General features: G+C 64.9%; 2 protein-coding genes across 5 annotated transcripts; both read right to left on the bottom strand.

Moving 5' to 3' along the window:
- Positions 1-94: 94 nt before the first annotated feature.
- On the bottom strand, positions 95-3,408 carry TAGLN (transgelin). The gene is made up of 5 exons (XM_032229694.1): positions 2,882-3,408; positions 1,642-1,880; positions 1,387-1,564; positions 966-1,068; positions 95-719 (listed from the first exon to the last, which is right to left on the bottom strand). Exons 2-5 carry the CDS (start codon positions 1,819-1,821, stop codon positions 575-577), a joined length of 606 nt encoding a protein of 201 aa, XP_032085585.1. The 5' UTR covers positions 1,822-1,880; positions 2,882-3,408; the 3' UTR covers positions 95-574.
- Positions 3,409-3,508: 100 nt separating this feature from the next.
- SIDT2 (SID1 transmembrane family member 2) lies at positions 3,509-14,479 on the bottom strand. Of its 4 annotated transcripts, none has more exons than XM_032229687.1 (27): positions 14,239-14,478; positions 13,852-13,985; positions 13,386-13,550; positions 13,017-13,062; positions 12,425-12,526; positions 12,239-12,322; positions 11,841-11,940; positions 11,265-11,330; positions 10,872-10,965; positions 10,519-10,595; positions 9,606-9,668; positions 9,364-9,441; positions 9,151-9,201; positions 8,207-8,325; positions 7,716-7,789; positions 7,238-7,304; positions 7,055-7,128; positions 6,840-6,963; positions 6,589-6,706; positions 6,303-6,439; positions 5,935-6,043; positions 5,716-5,792; positions 5,566-5,612; positions 5,258-5,363; positions 5,049-5,159; positions 4,655-4,768; positions 3,509-4,359 (listed from the first exon to the last, which is right to left on the bottom strand). In XM_032229687.1, the coding sequence occupies exons 1-27, from the start codon at positions 14,428-14,430 to the stop codon at positions 4,297-4,299; spliced, it is 2,592 nt and encodes an 863-aa protein (XP_032085578.1). In that variant the 5' UTR covers positions 14,431-14,478; the 3' UTR covers positions 3,509-4,296. The 4 variants fall into 4 exon arrangements, with proteins under 4 accessions (XP_032085578.1, XP_032085579.1, XP_032085580.1 ...); XM_032229688.1 differs by having other exon boundaries at positions 9,364-9,438; XM_032229689.1 differs by lacking the exon at positions 9,151-9,201 and having other exon boundaries at positions 14,239-14,479.
- Positions 14,480-14,649: the final 170 nt, after the last annotated feature.

Genomic DNA, 14,649 nt, shown 5'->3' with positions numbered 1-14,649 from the left:
TGCCTCCTGGACTTGCCCAAATGGGGGCATGAGGCCCTGGCCGTGTCCCTCCCTCAGTTGAGCAGGCGGAGAAGAAACTCAGATGTAGCCAAGGGACCCCAAAGATTCAGTTTTTAATCCAATGAATAACCCCAGAAAGTACAAAAGAGGAGCCTCCTTCTGCGCCCCTGGCAGAGTTTCTCAAGAGAGGCTCCTGGGCAGCTTCAGCCAAGTTCAGCTCTGCGGTTTTGGGCAAAGCCTTCCGGCAGCCCCAGGATGCGTGCCAGGGCCAAAGCAGGCCGGGAGGGAGTGCAGTGGGCGGGCGGGTGAAGCGGGCAGCATGCAGAGGCCAGCAGCTCTGGAGCAGGTTGGCTGCCTGGCTGGCCGTTGCTACGCAGCAGCAGCAGCAGCAGAAGCCTCTGGGCACGGCGCCCCTTCCGGGAACTGCTTAGGGGGCATGGTGGGGAGGTCCCCTGCGCGTACCCCTGGGGGTGGCGGCGGCAGCAGCAGTGGGGCGGAGCTCGCCCGGCTGTCAGCAAGAGCGGGAAGACCGGCCGGCTGGGGGGTGGGGGGCAGCACAGCAGCTGGACTGGGCTTAGCTGATGATCTGCCGGGGTCGGCCGTAGCCCGTCATGCCTGCCTGCGACGCCCCTTTGTTGGAGCCCATCTGTAAGCCGATCACATTCTTGCCTTCCTTCAGCTGGCTCTCGGAGAAGTCCCGCTTGTTCTCCTGGGACTTCCTGGGGAGGGAGAAGGGGTCACGATGGAGCCTTGGGCATCGGGCACCCTCCCTGGCAAGCCCTTGTGCTGTGCCCAGCGGGCCAAGGCTCCGCTTTCCCCGAAGGCAGCCTCTGCCACCGGAGGTTGAGGGGGGCAATCGCTTCCCACAGGGAGACAAAGAGAGAAGATGCCAGCAGAGTCTCCCCGCAGGGAGCAGTTTAGCTGCTGGGGGCAACTGGCCCTTGGGCACCTCCGCTGCCACTTACTTCATGAACCACGAGGGGTCCCCCTGGAAATGCCCGTCGTTCTTGGTCACGGCCAGGTTGCCCAAGGCCATGAGGGTGCGCTGGACGGTTGCCATGTCCTTGGCTGGAGGGAAAAAGAGCTGGGGTGAGGAGGGAGCCCTCCTTGGGATGGTCTCTCACAGGGGGGCAGCCTGGCCAGGGAGCACCCCAGCTCCAGAGCCCCCCCTGGGGCCTTCGAGTTTGAAAGGAGCCCTCCCCTGGCCCCCAGTCTGACCAGGAAAGGGGTCCCCCTGAGGGCAATTTGGCAGCCTGAGCATGGAAGGGCTCCTGGGGGAGATGGGCTCCCACTGGGTCCCAACCTCTCTCAGACAAGGAGGCCAGCAGGAATTCTGGCTCTGGAGCAAAGGCACAAGCTCTGCCCCCCACACCCACACCCACCCACCTTCAAAGAGATCGACCGTCTGGAACATGTCCGTCTTCACCACCCCGTAATCCTCGGCTGCCTTCAGGAAGTGGGAGATCTGCTCCATCTGCTTGAAGACCATGGTGGGGGGCGGATCCGGGATCTTCACAGGCTTCGAGCCGCTGGGATGAAGGCTGTTGATGAGCTTCCCCAGGATCTGCCAAGATAGAAGCCCAGCTGCAGCCCCCGCCAGGACTGGGCCTGCCCCCCTCCCCCCCAGGCCCCCATACTCACAATGCCGTTCTTCAGCCAGACCTGGAAGCCCAGCCTCCCTCGCTCGGGGCGCCCCACCTCGCCCCCACACTGGGCCACCACCCACTCGACCAGACGCTCCTCCAGCTCATCGTCATATTTCTTCTCGAGCTTGGCCTGGATGTCTCTGCTCAGGCCAAAGGAAGGCCCCTTGTTTGCCATGTCCACCGGACGGGTCTGGGGGAGGCAGCAGGCGAGGAGACTGAGGCAGCTGGGCTGCTCTGCCGGCGGTCAAAAAACGCCAGGAAGGAAGGAAGGAAGGGAAGGAGGGAGGGAGGAAAAACAATGGGAGGCCACTCCGGCACAGGCTTCCATCGGTTGCCCCCAGGCCTCCCCATGGCTGTTAGGCAGGGTGGGACACAGGGAAACCAAACTTCCTGCCCACTTCCTCTCACGCCACTCCGCCCCTTATGCTCCCCAGGGGCTCCTGCTTTGGCCAGTTGAAGAAGTCACGCTGGATGCCTCAGCTGCACCTCTCCCTGATCTGACGGCAACAAACAGGAGGCAGATCCGTCCCAAGATCCTGCTGACTTCCATCCTGTACCTCCAGCCAGTCTTCCCGGGCAAGGAGGCGGAAGTCCCAGAGGTCCAGCCCTGCAGGGGGGGGGGACCTGCTCCCACACCCAGACCAGGGGAAGCAGGCGTTGCCCAGCACAGCTGCCCTCACGTGCAGGGAGGGGGAGCATCCCGCTGCCATCCTCAGTGCGCCCAGCCCAGCTGCTCTCGTGCCTGGCCGACCAAGTCTTTGCAGCCTCACTTCCCTCCCGTCCAGGACCAAAACTCCAGACACTCCCAGCCGCCACGCCCGTCTGGGCACACTGAGAACACGCTTGGCAAATCCTGCCGCCTTCCGTTCACAGCCCCCGTCCCCCTCAAAGCCTTGTGGGAATCCCAGACCCCCCCCCCCCCGTCTCCCGGCCAGAAGGACAGCAGTGAGTCTGAGCGCACCCCAGGGAGCTCTTGGCAGATGCCAAGGCCCCACCCAGGACCCTCTGCCCTCCTTGCCCTGCCTACGAAGGCAGCCTTTCCCAGCCGCTCTGCTTCTCTCTGGGGCAGAGGCTCAATTTGGACCAAGGGATGCTCAGCCCCAGCCCAGCTTCTCACCTCGCCTTCCTCCCTGCCCTCCCCAGGAGCCCCTCCAGAAAGCCCCTCTCTCCTCTGGAGCAAAGCAGACCCCCCCCCCCCCAGGCAGCCCTGCCGAGTGGGCCAGGGAGGCACTTACAGCTGTGCTGGCTCGGAGGCTCCCAAGATGCTGCTCTGCCAGGACTCCGCAGCCCCAGGAGAGGGGCTAAAAGGCTCCGGCCCTCCGGCCCGTGACGTCACCGCCCCTCCCCCTCCTCGGTGGCTGAAGCTGCGCACCATATTTGGGGAAAGACTCCAAAGTTTAGCAGAGTTATTGCCCCAAGACATTCTCGGCATGCCTGAGTCCCAGCGGACGGATGCTCGGCCTGGGCTGTCCCCGCACAGCCTCTCCTTTTTAGGCAGGGCTCTTCCCGGGCAGACAGGCCAGCCCTGACCTCACGCCTGCCTCCTGCATGAGCTCACCCGGGGGCTTTGGGGTGCAGAGAGCAAGGGGGGAAGGGAGGGGCCCCCAGGGCCACAGTCCCTTGGAGCAACGGGCTCTACGGTAGCCTCACCCCCCCAGACAAGGTGGGCCCTTCTGCGCAGAGGACCTGGGGGCTGAGCTAATGTCGCTGCATCTCGGGGGAGTCTGTTCTTTAGGGACACCCCCCCCCCAATCTCCCAGCAGCTACACCTCCCCCCCCCAGCCTCCATATCCAATGAGAAAAAGCCACCTTTTATCGCTTGAATCGGGCGGCGGCGGCAGCTGCAGAGACCAAAATGCCAATTTTCTTCAACAGTTTTTTATACCAAGAACCATTTCAAAGGAAAACCGTCTCAGCCACAATCCAGAACCAGGAATGGACAAAGGGGGAGGGAGGGGCTGGTCCTTGAGTGGGGAAAGAGCAGCTCTCGGCCTCCTGGACTGACCTTTCTGATCTTCTCCTGGCCCCCCTCCCCCCAGGAAACCAGGGCCCGGCTTGCTTGGGGGCCAAAGCTAGGGAGGCGGCCCCAGGGACCCCTCAGCTGCGCAGGCCTTCAGCCTCCCCAACTTGCGTGGAGGAGCCCCCTTCCTCCTCACGGGCAGTGACTATGTGGCACCCGATGGGCCTGAGGAGGAGGAGGAGGAGGAGGAAGGGGCACCCCCTGCCTGGACAATGCTGCGGCTGCAGCCGGGGGGCAGAGGGGGGGCGAGTGGCCGTTGCTCCCTGTTTAACAAAGCAGCGGAGGCCCCTGCAGAGGTCGGTGCAGGCACCGAGGAAGAGAACAGAGTCGGTTTCCGAGGGCTGCCCCACTGAACGGCAGCCCAGCTGTTCCGCTTGCAGCCTCTCCCCAGAGTTGCGAGCAGTGCTGGAGCCCGGGAGCTTTTCTCTCCGCTGTTGGCCGAGGAAGGGAAACCGACAGAGGGGCAGCCTTTGAACCCATTGCCCGGCCGGCTCAGCTTTCGGAGGCTCAGGATGGCGGCATCCTTCCCCCTCCGCAGACACTCCCTTGATGCGTTGGGGAGGGGGGAGCTCACAGCTGTGGCCCCAGCACCCGCCAGCAGGAGACCTTCCAGTGAGCCTCTGGGCTCCCTCAGAAGACATAAATCTTGTCACGCTGGACGCAGTCTAGGTCGTCATCCAGGGTCAGCAGGACCTGCGCAAAGGGAAGGCACCATCAGAGGCCCCTGGAGGGGCAGCGGGGGAGGGTCGCAATCCCCTGTGAGGGCCCCCCAGAATGTATGTCCAACAGCGCTCAAACCCTTCTCCCCTCCCCCCATCCCATCCTCAGGCTAAAGCCAAGTTGTGTTCCGCTCTGGAGACCTCTGTCCTTTGACCCCAGAGCCCCTTCCCCCTGGAGACCTCTGCCCCTTGACCCCAGAGCCCCTTCCCCCTGGAGACCTCTGCCCCTTGACCCCAGAGCCCCTTCCCCCTGGAGACCTCTGCCGTACCAGGAAGGAGCCAAACATGGCGATGGAGGAGAGGAAGTGCCAGACGTCGTGGTCGTCGAAGAAGCCCAGCAGGACACACTCCCGGTTGTGCTCGCGGGACTCGGCCGGAGTTTTCTGTGGAAAGCAGCGACCAGCCGGGCTCAGGGTGAGCAGCAGGCCAGGGCACAGGGCAGGCCGGCCGTTCGGCAGGGGTTGAGAAGCAGCTGCTCCTCTCACCCGCTGCCCAACCGCCGTGCGGGAGCCCAGCCAAGAGGGCGAAGGGCCAGGACCGAGCCCCCCGAGGAGGAAGCCCAGCTTCCCCTCACCTGGACGCCCAGCAGCCCCGAGGCAACCCGGCCCCCGCGGGGGCCAAGAGAAGCTGCAACCGCACCCCCCCTGGGCTGGGTGAGCTCACCTGCCAGGTGCTCAGGCCCTGGAAGAAGAAGAAGAGGGCGGAGCCCCACACCACGGAGGTGCAGGTGATGCAGAGCAGGGGCACCGGGAGAAGCCGCTCGCCGCTCCGGAGCTGCAGGGAGAAGAGGGGTCAGGGGGGCCATCGGGGCGTGTGTGTCCCGGGGAGCCCCCCCCCTCCAGAGAGAAGCACCCCTGGGCAGAGGGAGGCACCTTCATGATGATGTAGAAGGCGAAGTAGAGCAGGAGGTTGCAGATGCCGATGGCCAGCAGGTAGGAGGCGAAGTCGTTGGGGCGCATGATCAGCCCATAGGCCGCCCTGGGCAGAGGAAGGCGGTTGAGAGCAGCCCTCCCACCTGGGCCCCCAACTCTGCTACTCTCCCCCGAAAGCATCCGGAGGCTCCCCAGCGGGTGCGGCCTCTTGGGACGCTGCCTGTGAAGCGGCTGTTTGAGCCCCAAAGGCGGGCACTCCGTCTTTGGCCTTTGGGGGGGGGGGTAACTGGCCGGCTACTTTCACTCACAGAGACCAATTGATGAGGTTCCCCATCACCAGCAACACCATCCGATCCTGCAGAGAGAAGCAGTGGGGGGGGGGGATGGGTGAGGCCTCCAGGAAGAGAGATTCCAAAAGAGGGAGGGAGGGGGGACCCCCCACCCACCTCCTCACTCACTGTGTACATGGGCCCGCTGCACTGCCGGATGCAGTCTGTGTACAGCACATGGAAGATCCGGCGCCAGGTGCCAGAATCTGGGGGGAGACGGAGACGCTGAAGACCCCCGGAGAGGCTGGGGGTGGGCTGCATCCTGGCTGGCCTTGGCAATCCCCCTCGTGGGCAACCCCACCCAGCCCCCTCCCCCAGAGCTCCCCCCACTCCCACCCACCCACTCACCCAGTTTCCAGCGGCCCATGTAGTACAGCTGGGTGCTGAGCAGCAGCGTGGACAGGATGTGGATGACCGAGAAGACCACCCAGAAGGCCGTGTTGCCTTTGCCAAAGACCTGGGGGCAGAGAGCGGCAGGGACAGAGGCTTCAGGGGGTGGGGGGGGGGGGAAACTCTCCTTGGACTCAGGAACTCCTGCTTGGGGGGGGGGGGGCTTGTCCTAGGGAAGATGCAGTTCATTCCCCAGCTTGGCACACCTTTCGAGGATCCCCTCTCGGAGTCGGCTCCCCCCCCCGCTATCTCCAGGGCTCCCAGCGCCTCCCCAAGGATGAACCTCCTACGGGGGCCCAGAGGGGCTGCCCCTTGTGCTCACTCACCACCCCCACGACCGAGAAGAAGATGATGACGGCCAGGCAGGCGTAGGCGCTGTAGGCGCTGGCGTTGATGTCCGGGTGCCTCTTCTGGTACAGCTTCAGCATGCACAGCCCGGCAATCATGTACATGAAGGAGGTGTCTGCCACGGAAGAGCCACGGCTGAGCCCCGGAAGGCCCCGCCCTCCCCGGCTGAACGGCAGGACCGACCGCGAGGCTTCCGGGGTTCCTTCCCAGGCCTTGGAGGCCACACAGGCCGCCCACCCGGGGACCCGGCGGGGAGCCACTCACCGAACTGGAAGTTGGTGTAGTTGGGGCAGACGTGGTAGCAGGCGCTCAGGAGGCCCTCCATCATCAGGGCGGTGCCCATGGCGTAGAAGAGGCCGAAGTGCTTGGGAATGCCACACTCCTGCAACGGGACGTCCTGCCTGAGGAAGCCGCCCCCTCCCAGCTCCCCTCTCCAGGCCGAGGGGGCAGAGGGGGAGGAAGAGCCACGGGTCTCCCCGTCCCCCCCCGTGGTCCCGGGAAGAGAAGGGCCTCACCACCGCCTGGAAGTCGTTGCGCATCAGGGCCCGGTTGTAGCCGATCTCGCGCTGCAGGATGATGAGCAGGAAGAGGAGGCCCAGCAGGACGTAGCCCAGGTTGCTCAGGATGTTGTTGAAGGCACTGGAGGGACGGAGAGGTGGGCGACGTCAAGCCCCGGGGGCCGAGGGCGGGGGGGGAGAAGCAAGGCGGGGGCCACCCTCCCGGCTCCTACCTGAGGTTGCTCAGAGGGTGGGCGCAGAGGAAGTTGTAGTAGCAGATGTCCTGGTTCCCAGTCACGTTCACCACCTGCGGGGGGCAAAGGAGGGGCTGGCCAGGAGGGCTGGAGACAGGGGAGACAGGCTGGGCACAGGCCAGGGCCAAGGCCGGGGGGGGAGGGAGCCAGGGGCTGCGTTACCGTCTGGTAGGTGATGACCAGCTGGACGACCGGCAGGGCGTAGAAGACAGCAATGGTGGCGATATTCCTGCAGGGGGGGGAAGGAGGGAGGGAGGGGGCGAGAGGACGTTCTCCATTGGAAGTCCCCCGTCAGTTAGCAATATAGCAATAGCAGTTAGACTTATATACCGCTTCATAGGGCTTTTATAGCCCTCTCTAAGCGGTTTACAGAGAGTCAGCATATCCCCCCCCCCACAGTCCGGGTCCTCAATTTCACCCACCTCGGAAGGATGGAAGGCTGAGTCAACCCTGAGCCGGTGGGATTTGAACAGCCGAACTGCAGAACTAGCAGTCAGCTGAAGTGGCCTGCAGTGCTGCACCCTAACCACTGCGCCACCTCGGCCCCCTATTCTTTCCAGTTGCCCTGGCAGTGTGCAGCCAGGGGGGTCTGTGGGGGGGGGACGCACAACCATCCCCCAGCCCCACCCAGCTCTCTCACCAGAAGTAGATCTGGTATTTCTTCCGCAGGACTCGCTTGTCTTTGCGTGCCAGATCAGACACACACAGGAACTTCTGCAAAACACACCGGACTCTTGCTGAGCTGCGGCCCCTCCCCTCCCCCGGAAGCCTCCCCCTGCGGAGCCCCACCTGGCAGCCCCTCCAATGGGCCCCTCCTCTGCCAACACCCAGGAAGAGGCTCCAGCAGGTAACTGGGATGGGGGGGGGGCGCACTCAAGTCTCCCCAGGGCTCACACACAGCACCCCCTGCTCTTCCCTGGGGCCTGGCTGCACCCGGAGCCCTTCTCAGGCTGCTCACGCAGGACGTGCCCAGGCCCCTTGCAAGCTCCCCCCCGCCCTCCAGGCTCTGCAGAGCCCCCCAACTGAGGGTCAGAGGAGTGCTGGGCAGCAGAGCGGCACCCAATCTCGGCCCTCTCCCTAATCTCTGGGCAACGGTGGCCCCAGAGCTGCCCCCTCCCCCCCCTGGGCAACCTTGGTGCGAATGACGTTCTTGTCCGACTCGATGTCAGTCAGGGTGTCGTAGTCGTCCTCCTCCACGGAGCTGAGCGAGTCGAGCCGCGGCCGCCCCACCACGTTCTCTAGGGAGCGATCTGGAGGGGGCAGAAGCCAGCGTTACCGCAAAGGTTCGGGGCTTTGAAAGTGCCGGTCGGCCCGTGCCATCCAATTACCGATGGGGCTGACCGGAGCCTGCTGGCAGTTGGCCTGTGGAGGCTGAGTGAGCAGGAGGCCCGAGGAGAGACGGGCCCCACGGTAGCCGCCCCCCACCCCCCACTTCCCAAGCACCCTCGCCCGGCTGATTGGAAGCCATGCAACCCCCAGCAAGGGGAGGGGAACCATCATGCAACCCCCCCCCCCCCGAGCTTTCTGAGGGGCTGCAGTTCCTCAGGTGCAGAGGGAGGGGGGGGGCTGAGAGGCCGGACACCCAGGCCCACCCCTGGGGGGCACGGAAGACTCCCTCCCTGGTCACAGGGGCAGCCCCTCAGGAAGCCTCCGTTCGTCGAGGGAAAGGGGGGGGGTCTGGCATCCCACTGCTGGTGCCCTTGCCAGGCAAGCAGCCGCTGGGCCAGGCCCTGAGGGGAAGTGACTCGCTGGCTGCCCTGGGCCTTCGGGCTCTTCCCTCGGGGGCAGAGGAGCCACCCAGAGACCCTGAAGGCAAGGGACAGCCAGGAAAGAGCCGGGCCAGAGCCTGTGCAGAGAACACGCCTTGCCCCACTGGCAGCACCGGGGAGGAAGGGAGAGGCCTCAGCGCCCCCTATTCCTTCCAGCCACGGCCCCCAAATGCTCTAAAAGCTTCATTCCCTGCGGAGCCCCGAAGAGGGGGGCTTGGCCCACTGCTGCCAAGGAGGGGCCTCCGGCCAGGCAAGGGGCACAGGAAGGAGATGCCAGACTGACGGGGGGGGGCAGTCTCTCTCTACCCATTGCAAAGGCTGCCCAGTGTCTCTGCCGCTGCTGGCACATGTGCTGCCCTTGGGGAGAAAGGAGAGAGTTACACAGAGTGGGGCCAATCCTGCCCAGAAGGGCCCCTTTGCAAGCGGGGGGCAGCGCAGCCCAGAAAGCCCCTCCTCCACACGCATGCAGGGGGCAGCCGGGCGACAGGAAGCACCCCGAGCGCCAGTCACGCGTCTCACCGGCGTAGTTGGAGGAGGCCTCCGTGGAAAGCAGGCTGTCCGTGACGTTCTCGCTGCTGGCGGCCGAGCCGGTGTCTGCTGGGGGGGGAGCGAGGGGGCCCCCAGGTGAGTCACCAGCCAGGTATTGGGGGGGGGGGAAAGGCACCCGCCGGGCCCAGCCGGGAGCCGAGGAAAGCATCGTCGTCCCCAATAGGCAGGAGCCCCCTCCTCCCTTTTCTGCTGGCCGGGAGGCTGGAACTCACCAAAGGAGCCGTAGCTCTGACTGCTGAGGGCAGGGTGTCCCTGGAAGGAATCCGGAAGCCCCCCTGCAACAACAGAGCCACAACTCAGCCTGAAAGGAGCCCCATCACGGCCTTGGACCGGCCAGCCCCTCCGGAGGGGAGCTCCCAGAAGGGCCACTCAGTGCGGGGGTGGGTGGGGGTCTCTGCAGCTGATCTCAGGGCCGACCCCAGGGGAAGAGGGATCTCCCCCAGCACAGGAAGCAAGAGAAGCCGAGTTGGGGGGGGGGTGGGAGGCTGACTGCTTACCAAGAAGAGAGGCTTGGCGTGGAGCAGCATCCCGGAAGGAAGGAAGGAGGAAAGGAAGGAAGAAAGGAAGGAAGGAAGGAGGAAAGGAAGGAAGGAAGGAAGGAGGAAAGGAGGAAAGGAAGGAAGGAAGGAAGGAAGGAAGGAAGGAAGGAAGGGAGGAAAGGAAGAAATTGTTTATAAACTAAGGCAGCTGCCTGATGTGAGGGAGACGCATGCTGTAGTTCTGAAGCTCTGAGCTCTTCAGTCCCCACATGCCGCTTCCCAGCCCAAGAAGATCAAAATCTAAGCGTGTAACATCCGTGTAACATCCGTGTAACATGCACAACCAGCAACTGGTTCTTGCAGCACCCTGACCGCATTTCAGCGCAGTCCAGCACGTTGTGCAAACCCACCATGAGTTATGGAGTGAGGCTGATTCAGCTCTGGGGCTCCAGCAACTGAGGGCTGGTGGTCCCTGGAAGAGTCAGACCCCAAGGGGGTTTCAGCATGCGCCTGCCACCCCCCGCCGGGACTCGGCAAAAGGCCTGCAGCCGTCAGGACCACGAGCACCGCGAGCAGAAGCCGAAGAAAAGGCCCCTCCCCGGCCACAGACCCCCCCACCCCCCGAGGGCACCAGACCCCCACCTACCTCGCACCCCCCCATCGGAACAGGGAGTGTCCACCGCACTCAGGACCTGGAGCTGCCGCTGCCTCCGCTTCTGCCGCCTGCCGAGCAAGGAAGCCTCCTGAAGGAACGTGCGGCTGCCTTCCCCCTCCTCCCCAGGAGAAGCGGGCATTGGGTGGCATGAACGCTGCCGCCCGGAAGGCCCTCTTGCCCGCCCTTCCCCTTCGGCCCCGCCACACAAACAGGGCAAAGCCGCGTTTTCCACTGAGGCCCTGCCCCCACTGCCAAGGAGAACGGGCTCCACGACAGCAAGGGGGACGGGAGTGGCGGCGCCCAAGGCGTTCCCTTGGCAGAGGAGCCCCCATGGGCACACTCACCGCCAGTTCTCCCAGCAGGCAATGAGCAGCGTCAGGACGTAGAAGGACAGGAAGACGGCCAGGCAGAAGAGGATGCCGTTCAGGTAGGTCTCTGCTGTGGAGGAGCCGGGGAGACGCCCTCACGCACCTGGCAGGCCTGGCTAGGAAGCCCCTGCGAGCCCAGGGCTGCCGGCCCCCCTCCCCTCCCAGCCCAGTGGCTGCCCTCTTGGCCACCCCAGCCACTAACCTGAGCTCAAAGGTTCCTGGAGATGCCCCCCCCCCCCAATCCGGCCAGGCCCTGTGCTACCCACTCCTTAGGTCTACAAGGAAGCCAGCTCCAAGTCAGGAGGAGGAGGGGGGGGGATGCCCCCCCTTCCTTCTCCACACAGGGGAATATGCCGCTGAGGTGCTTACAACTGACTGCAGGGGTCACCACGACGTCCAAGGTTTTCTGGCGGTGGCCTTGGTCAATAGGCTCATCTGGGAGACGGAAAGGGCGGGATCAGCTCTCCTAACCCTGACCCTGCAGGTTCCAGAGGCCCTTCCTCCAGCCAGCCACCTCTTTGCCCATCACGAGGGGCTCCCTGGAGGCCCTGAACTCAGGTGATCTTCTTGCCCCAAAGATGGGACGCTGGACTAGCTGTGAATGTGGAGGCCAGAAGGCAGAACGACTCTGGATTTCCGGGGCCTCTTAAAAACCCTTCCAGCCTCTCCAGATGTTACAGGAGAACAGACTGCTTTCCTAGTCTCCTCCTCCTCATTCCCCTTATGTGCACATCTGCTTCCTCCCCCAAATGCACTGGTGGAAGCGACCAAATGGGGACGGGGGATCAGGGGAAGAAGCCCCAGAACACAGCCTCGCACCCCCAAGCCTGGCTCCCAGATCCCTCACGTGCCGGGCGCTATCGTCCCTGGAGGCCTTCCTGGCCAGTCAGCTGATGAAGCCTCCACAAACAGCCCTCAGCCCAGCTGCCCCCTCCCCCCCGATACCTTTGGAAAGAGGGTAGTAATGTAAAGGTCCCCCACAAGCTTCATCTTCGGTCTTCACTACCACGACCACGTAGAAACTTTGGCTGGGGAAATCCTTCTTCTGCGAAAAACCAAGGAATGGAGAAAATCTTTGAGTGAAGATCAGAGGGTGGTCTTCAGAGGCTCCTTGTTCGCCCCCTCAGGCGTCCTGCTTTCTACTCTCTAACCGTTGTGTTATAGACAACGCGTGGACGACCCTCCGGAGACTTGAGTCGGTGGTCCTAGGCGGCTGCTTCAGAGGCCAAGGCAAGATGGGCCATTCAGGCCAACCGATGCCAGCGCCAGCGCCGGCTAACTGACATCCGCGATATTATCCCATATTAACAGGGCCAGTCAGATTACTGGCATCCCAGTTGTACCTGCACGGTGATCGCTGCCTTCTTGGTCATGGTCTGGTAGGTGCCAATGAAAGCCACGTTGTTATCCAGGTCGTAGACGGGACACTGGGCAGTAAGAGAGCAAGCCAGAAGGGGAAGTCAGCCGCTTGGGCGAAAGGAGGCCTGCAGCCCCCTGGGTCCTATAAGCATCCCTCACCCCTCACTGACCAGAATGTCCTGGACGGAAATGACCGAGCAAGGAAAGGCCGTGGTTGAGGTCACTTTAATGATGGCGGAGTCCAGCCCCTCGGGGAACTCGTACTTGAAGTACTGTGCGTCAAGGAGAGAGAGAGAGAGGAGAACCGTTTCAGAAGAGCCTTTCTGATGACACCTCCCTTTCTTCGGGCACCACACCCAGCCCCCAACCCGGACCTTCTCTGCCTGCCAGCTGTGGGGGCTCCTTGGGGGCCCTTCTTGAGGCTGGGAAGCTTCGTTGGGCACCTCATCAGGGAAGCCAAGCACCCAAAGGCCTCATCTTGGGGACCCACAGCGGGTGCTCCGAGGGCAGGAGGGTCACAGCAAAGGGGCTGCAGCTTGGCAGGCGGAGGCCTCCCACAGGTCCTGCCTGACCCCCCGGCCTCAGGACAACAGAAAGGCCTGTCCGAGTGCCGGGGTGAGATGGACAGAACCTCCGGCTAAGTGTCCCCGTTTAACAGGCAGGTCCAGAGTTCAGAGATGCCCAAGCCTTGGCGGTGGGTGGGTGGGTGTCTTATTCCCCCCCCCCCCAGGCAACACCCACCTGGACTGCCGGGAGACCTACCTGTGGCTGGGCTGCTGTGGCGTTGAAAGTGAAGGGCTCCCCCGTCCTGCATCGAGAGAGACCAGCAGGGGCAGTGGTTGGTGCAGGCAGGGCTACCACAAGAGGGGTCCCACTGACAGCTTGCCCCCTCCGCTCAGAGACCCCCCCTCCCCCAGCAGAAACTGAGAAGCTCCTCCTCCTCCTCCTCCTCCCTGGCGGACAGACTGACTGGGTGTTTGGCACGCAGGGCTTTTTCCACTTCTGGGGCAGCGCATGGAGAATCTGCCTGCCTTCCAGGGCCCACCCGGGTGCTCCGCCCTCCTCCCCTCCCCATGGCCAGGACCCTCGCCCCACCTTTGCCCTTCGCCTCCCACCGCCAGCCCGGCTCACCTGAGTACAAAGTTCTCCACGCGGGAGACCCGCAGTTGGTAAGAGGCGTTGGTGGTCGAGAGGGTGGAGACGTCCACGAAGAAGAACTGGGTCTCCACTTCGCTCTTGGTGGGCGGCTGGCACAGAGTGCGGCTGACATCTTGGTAGAGGTACTTCCTCTGGAACCTGCCAGGGGGGGAGGAGGAGGAGGAGCTGCTGCGGGGCCCCTTCCCATTAGGGCCACAGAGCCATCGGGGCCCCTGGGGCTCGGAGCACCCCAGGAGCAGCCAGCCTCCCTTTCCCCCTGCTGTTGCCGGGGGGGGGGGGGCAGCTGGAGAGCCAGGCGGGGCCCGGCTGCCAGGAGGGGCTAGGAAAGGGCGCCAGCTGTTGGCCCCAGCGGCCCTCCCGGTTGCCGGCTTCCCAGCTGGGCCGTCCCGTCGGAGGAGCCGGAAGAGGGCGGCGCGCGGGAGGGGGGGAGGCTACTCACAGGCCCCGGAGGATTAAGGGCACTTGGAAGGAGACCACCGCCTCCTTCTGCCGCACCACGAAGAGCACCGGGAAGAGCACCGGCCGCTCCTTCTGCTGGGAGATCACGTTCACCGACACCCGGACGCCTTCCGTCTGTGGGGCAACGAGAGCGGCGCTCAGGCCCAGCCGCCCCGGCAAAGAGGCCCCCGCGCGCAGGGACCGCCAGGCCGGCCGGCGGGAGGAGCCGGGCACCACCGCCGGGGCCAGCTGGCAGGCGCGGGGCAAAGGTCGGGTAGCCAGGCCGGCGGGGGCGAACGGGGCCTCGGCTCGGGAGGCGCCGGCGCCGCCCCCGCTTCCTGCCGCCCGAGGTGCCGGCGCGCCTGGCGGGCGGGCGGAGGCGGCTCACCCGGTTGCGGGAGACGCTGTGGTTGAAGGCGTAGATGTTGAGCAGCTCCTCGTTGACGGCGTCGCCGTAGAGCTGCTCGAAGGCCGCCTCCTTCTGCACCACGCGCTTCTCGGGCGGCCCGGCCGCGGCCCCGCGCAGGGGAGGCAGCGGCAGCAGCGGCAGCAGCAGCAGCGACAGCGGCGCCCTCAGCATGGCCGGCGGGCGGCGGGGGTGGCGGGCCGGCAGCCGCGGGGACGGGCGCTCCGCTCGTCTGGGCGGCGCCGCCGAGGCCGCGTCCTTTAAAGGGAGGCGGGCGAGGGCGGGACGCGCAGGAGGAAGAGGAGGAGGAGGAGCGCCCGGCCTGCCTGCCTACCTGCCCCAGGCAGACGGAGCGGCGCGGTGGAGGCCGGCGGCCTCGCTTGGAAGGCGGCG

This window comes from Thamnophis elegans, chromosome 13, assembly GCF_009769535.1.
Source record: "Thamnophis elegans isolate rThaEle1 chromosome 13, rThaEle1.pri, whole genome shotgun sequence".
NCBI classification, from domain to species: Eukaryota; Metazoa; Chordata; class Lepidosauria; order Squamata; family Colubridae; genus Thamnophis; species Thamnophis elegans.
The sequence above is the reverse complement of the archived record's forward strand: the minus strand, read 5'-3'. Positions and strand labels throughout refer to the sequence as shown.

What these genes read in the sequence shown, in the direction of transcription:
- SIDT2 (XM_032229687.1), bottom strand. Translation starts at nt 14,430, where the DNA reads ATGCTGAGGGCGCCGCTGTCGCTGCTGCTGCTGCCGCTGCTGCCGCTG. An exon ending in TTCCGATGGGGGGGTGCGAG is followed by an intron (nt 9,669 to 10,518) that starts GTAGGTGGGGGT and finishes CTGTTGTTGCAG; the next exon opens with GGGGGCTTCCGGATTCCTTC. An exon ending in TGGTCATCACCTACCAGACG is followed by an intron (nt 7,129 to 7,237) that starts GTAACGCAGCCC and finishes TGCCCCCCGCAG; the next exon opens with GTGGTGAACGTGACTGGGAA.
- TAGLN (XM_032229694.1), bottom strand. Translation starts at nt 1,821, where the DNA reads ATGGCAAACAAGGGGCCTTCCTTTGGCCTGAGCAGAGACATCCAGGCC. An exon ending in GACGGTCGATCTCTTTGAAG is followed by an intron (nt 1,069 to 1,386) that starts GTGGGTGGGTGT and finishes TTTTCCCTCCAG; the next exon opens with CCAAGGACATGGCAACCGTC. An exon ending in GACCCCTCGTGGTTCATGAA is followed by an intron (nt 720 to 965) that starts GTAAGTGGCAGC and finishes CTCCCTCCCCAG; the next exon opens with GAAGTCCCAGGAGAACAAGC.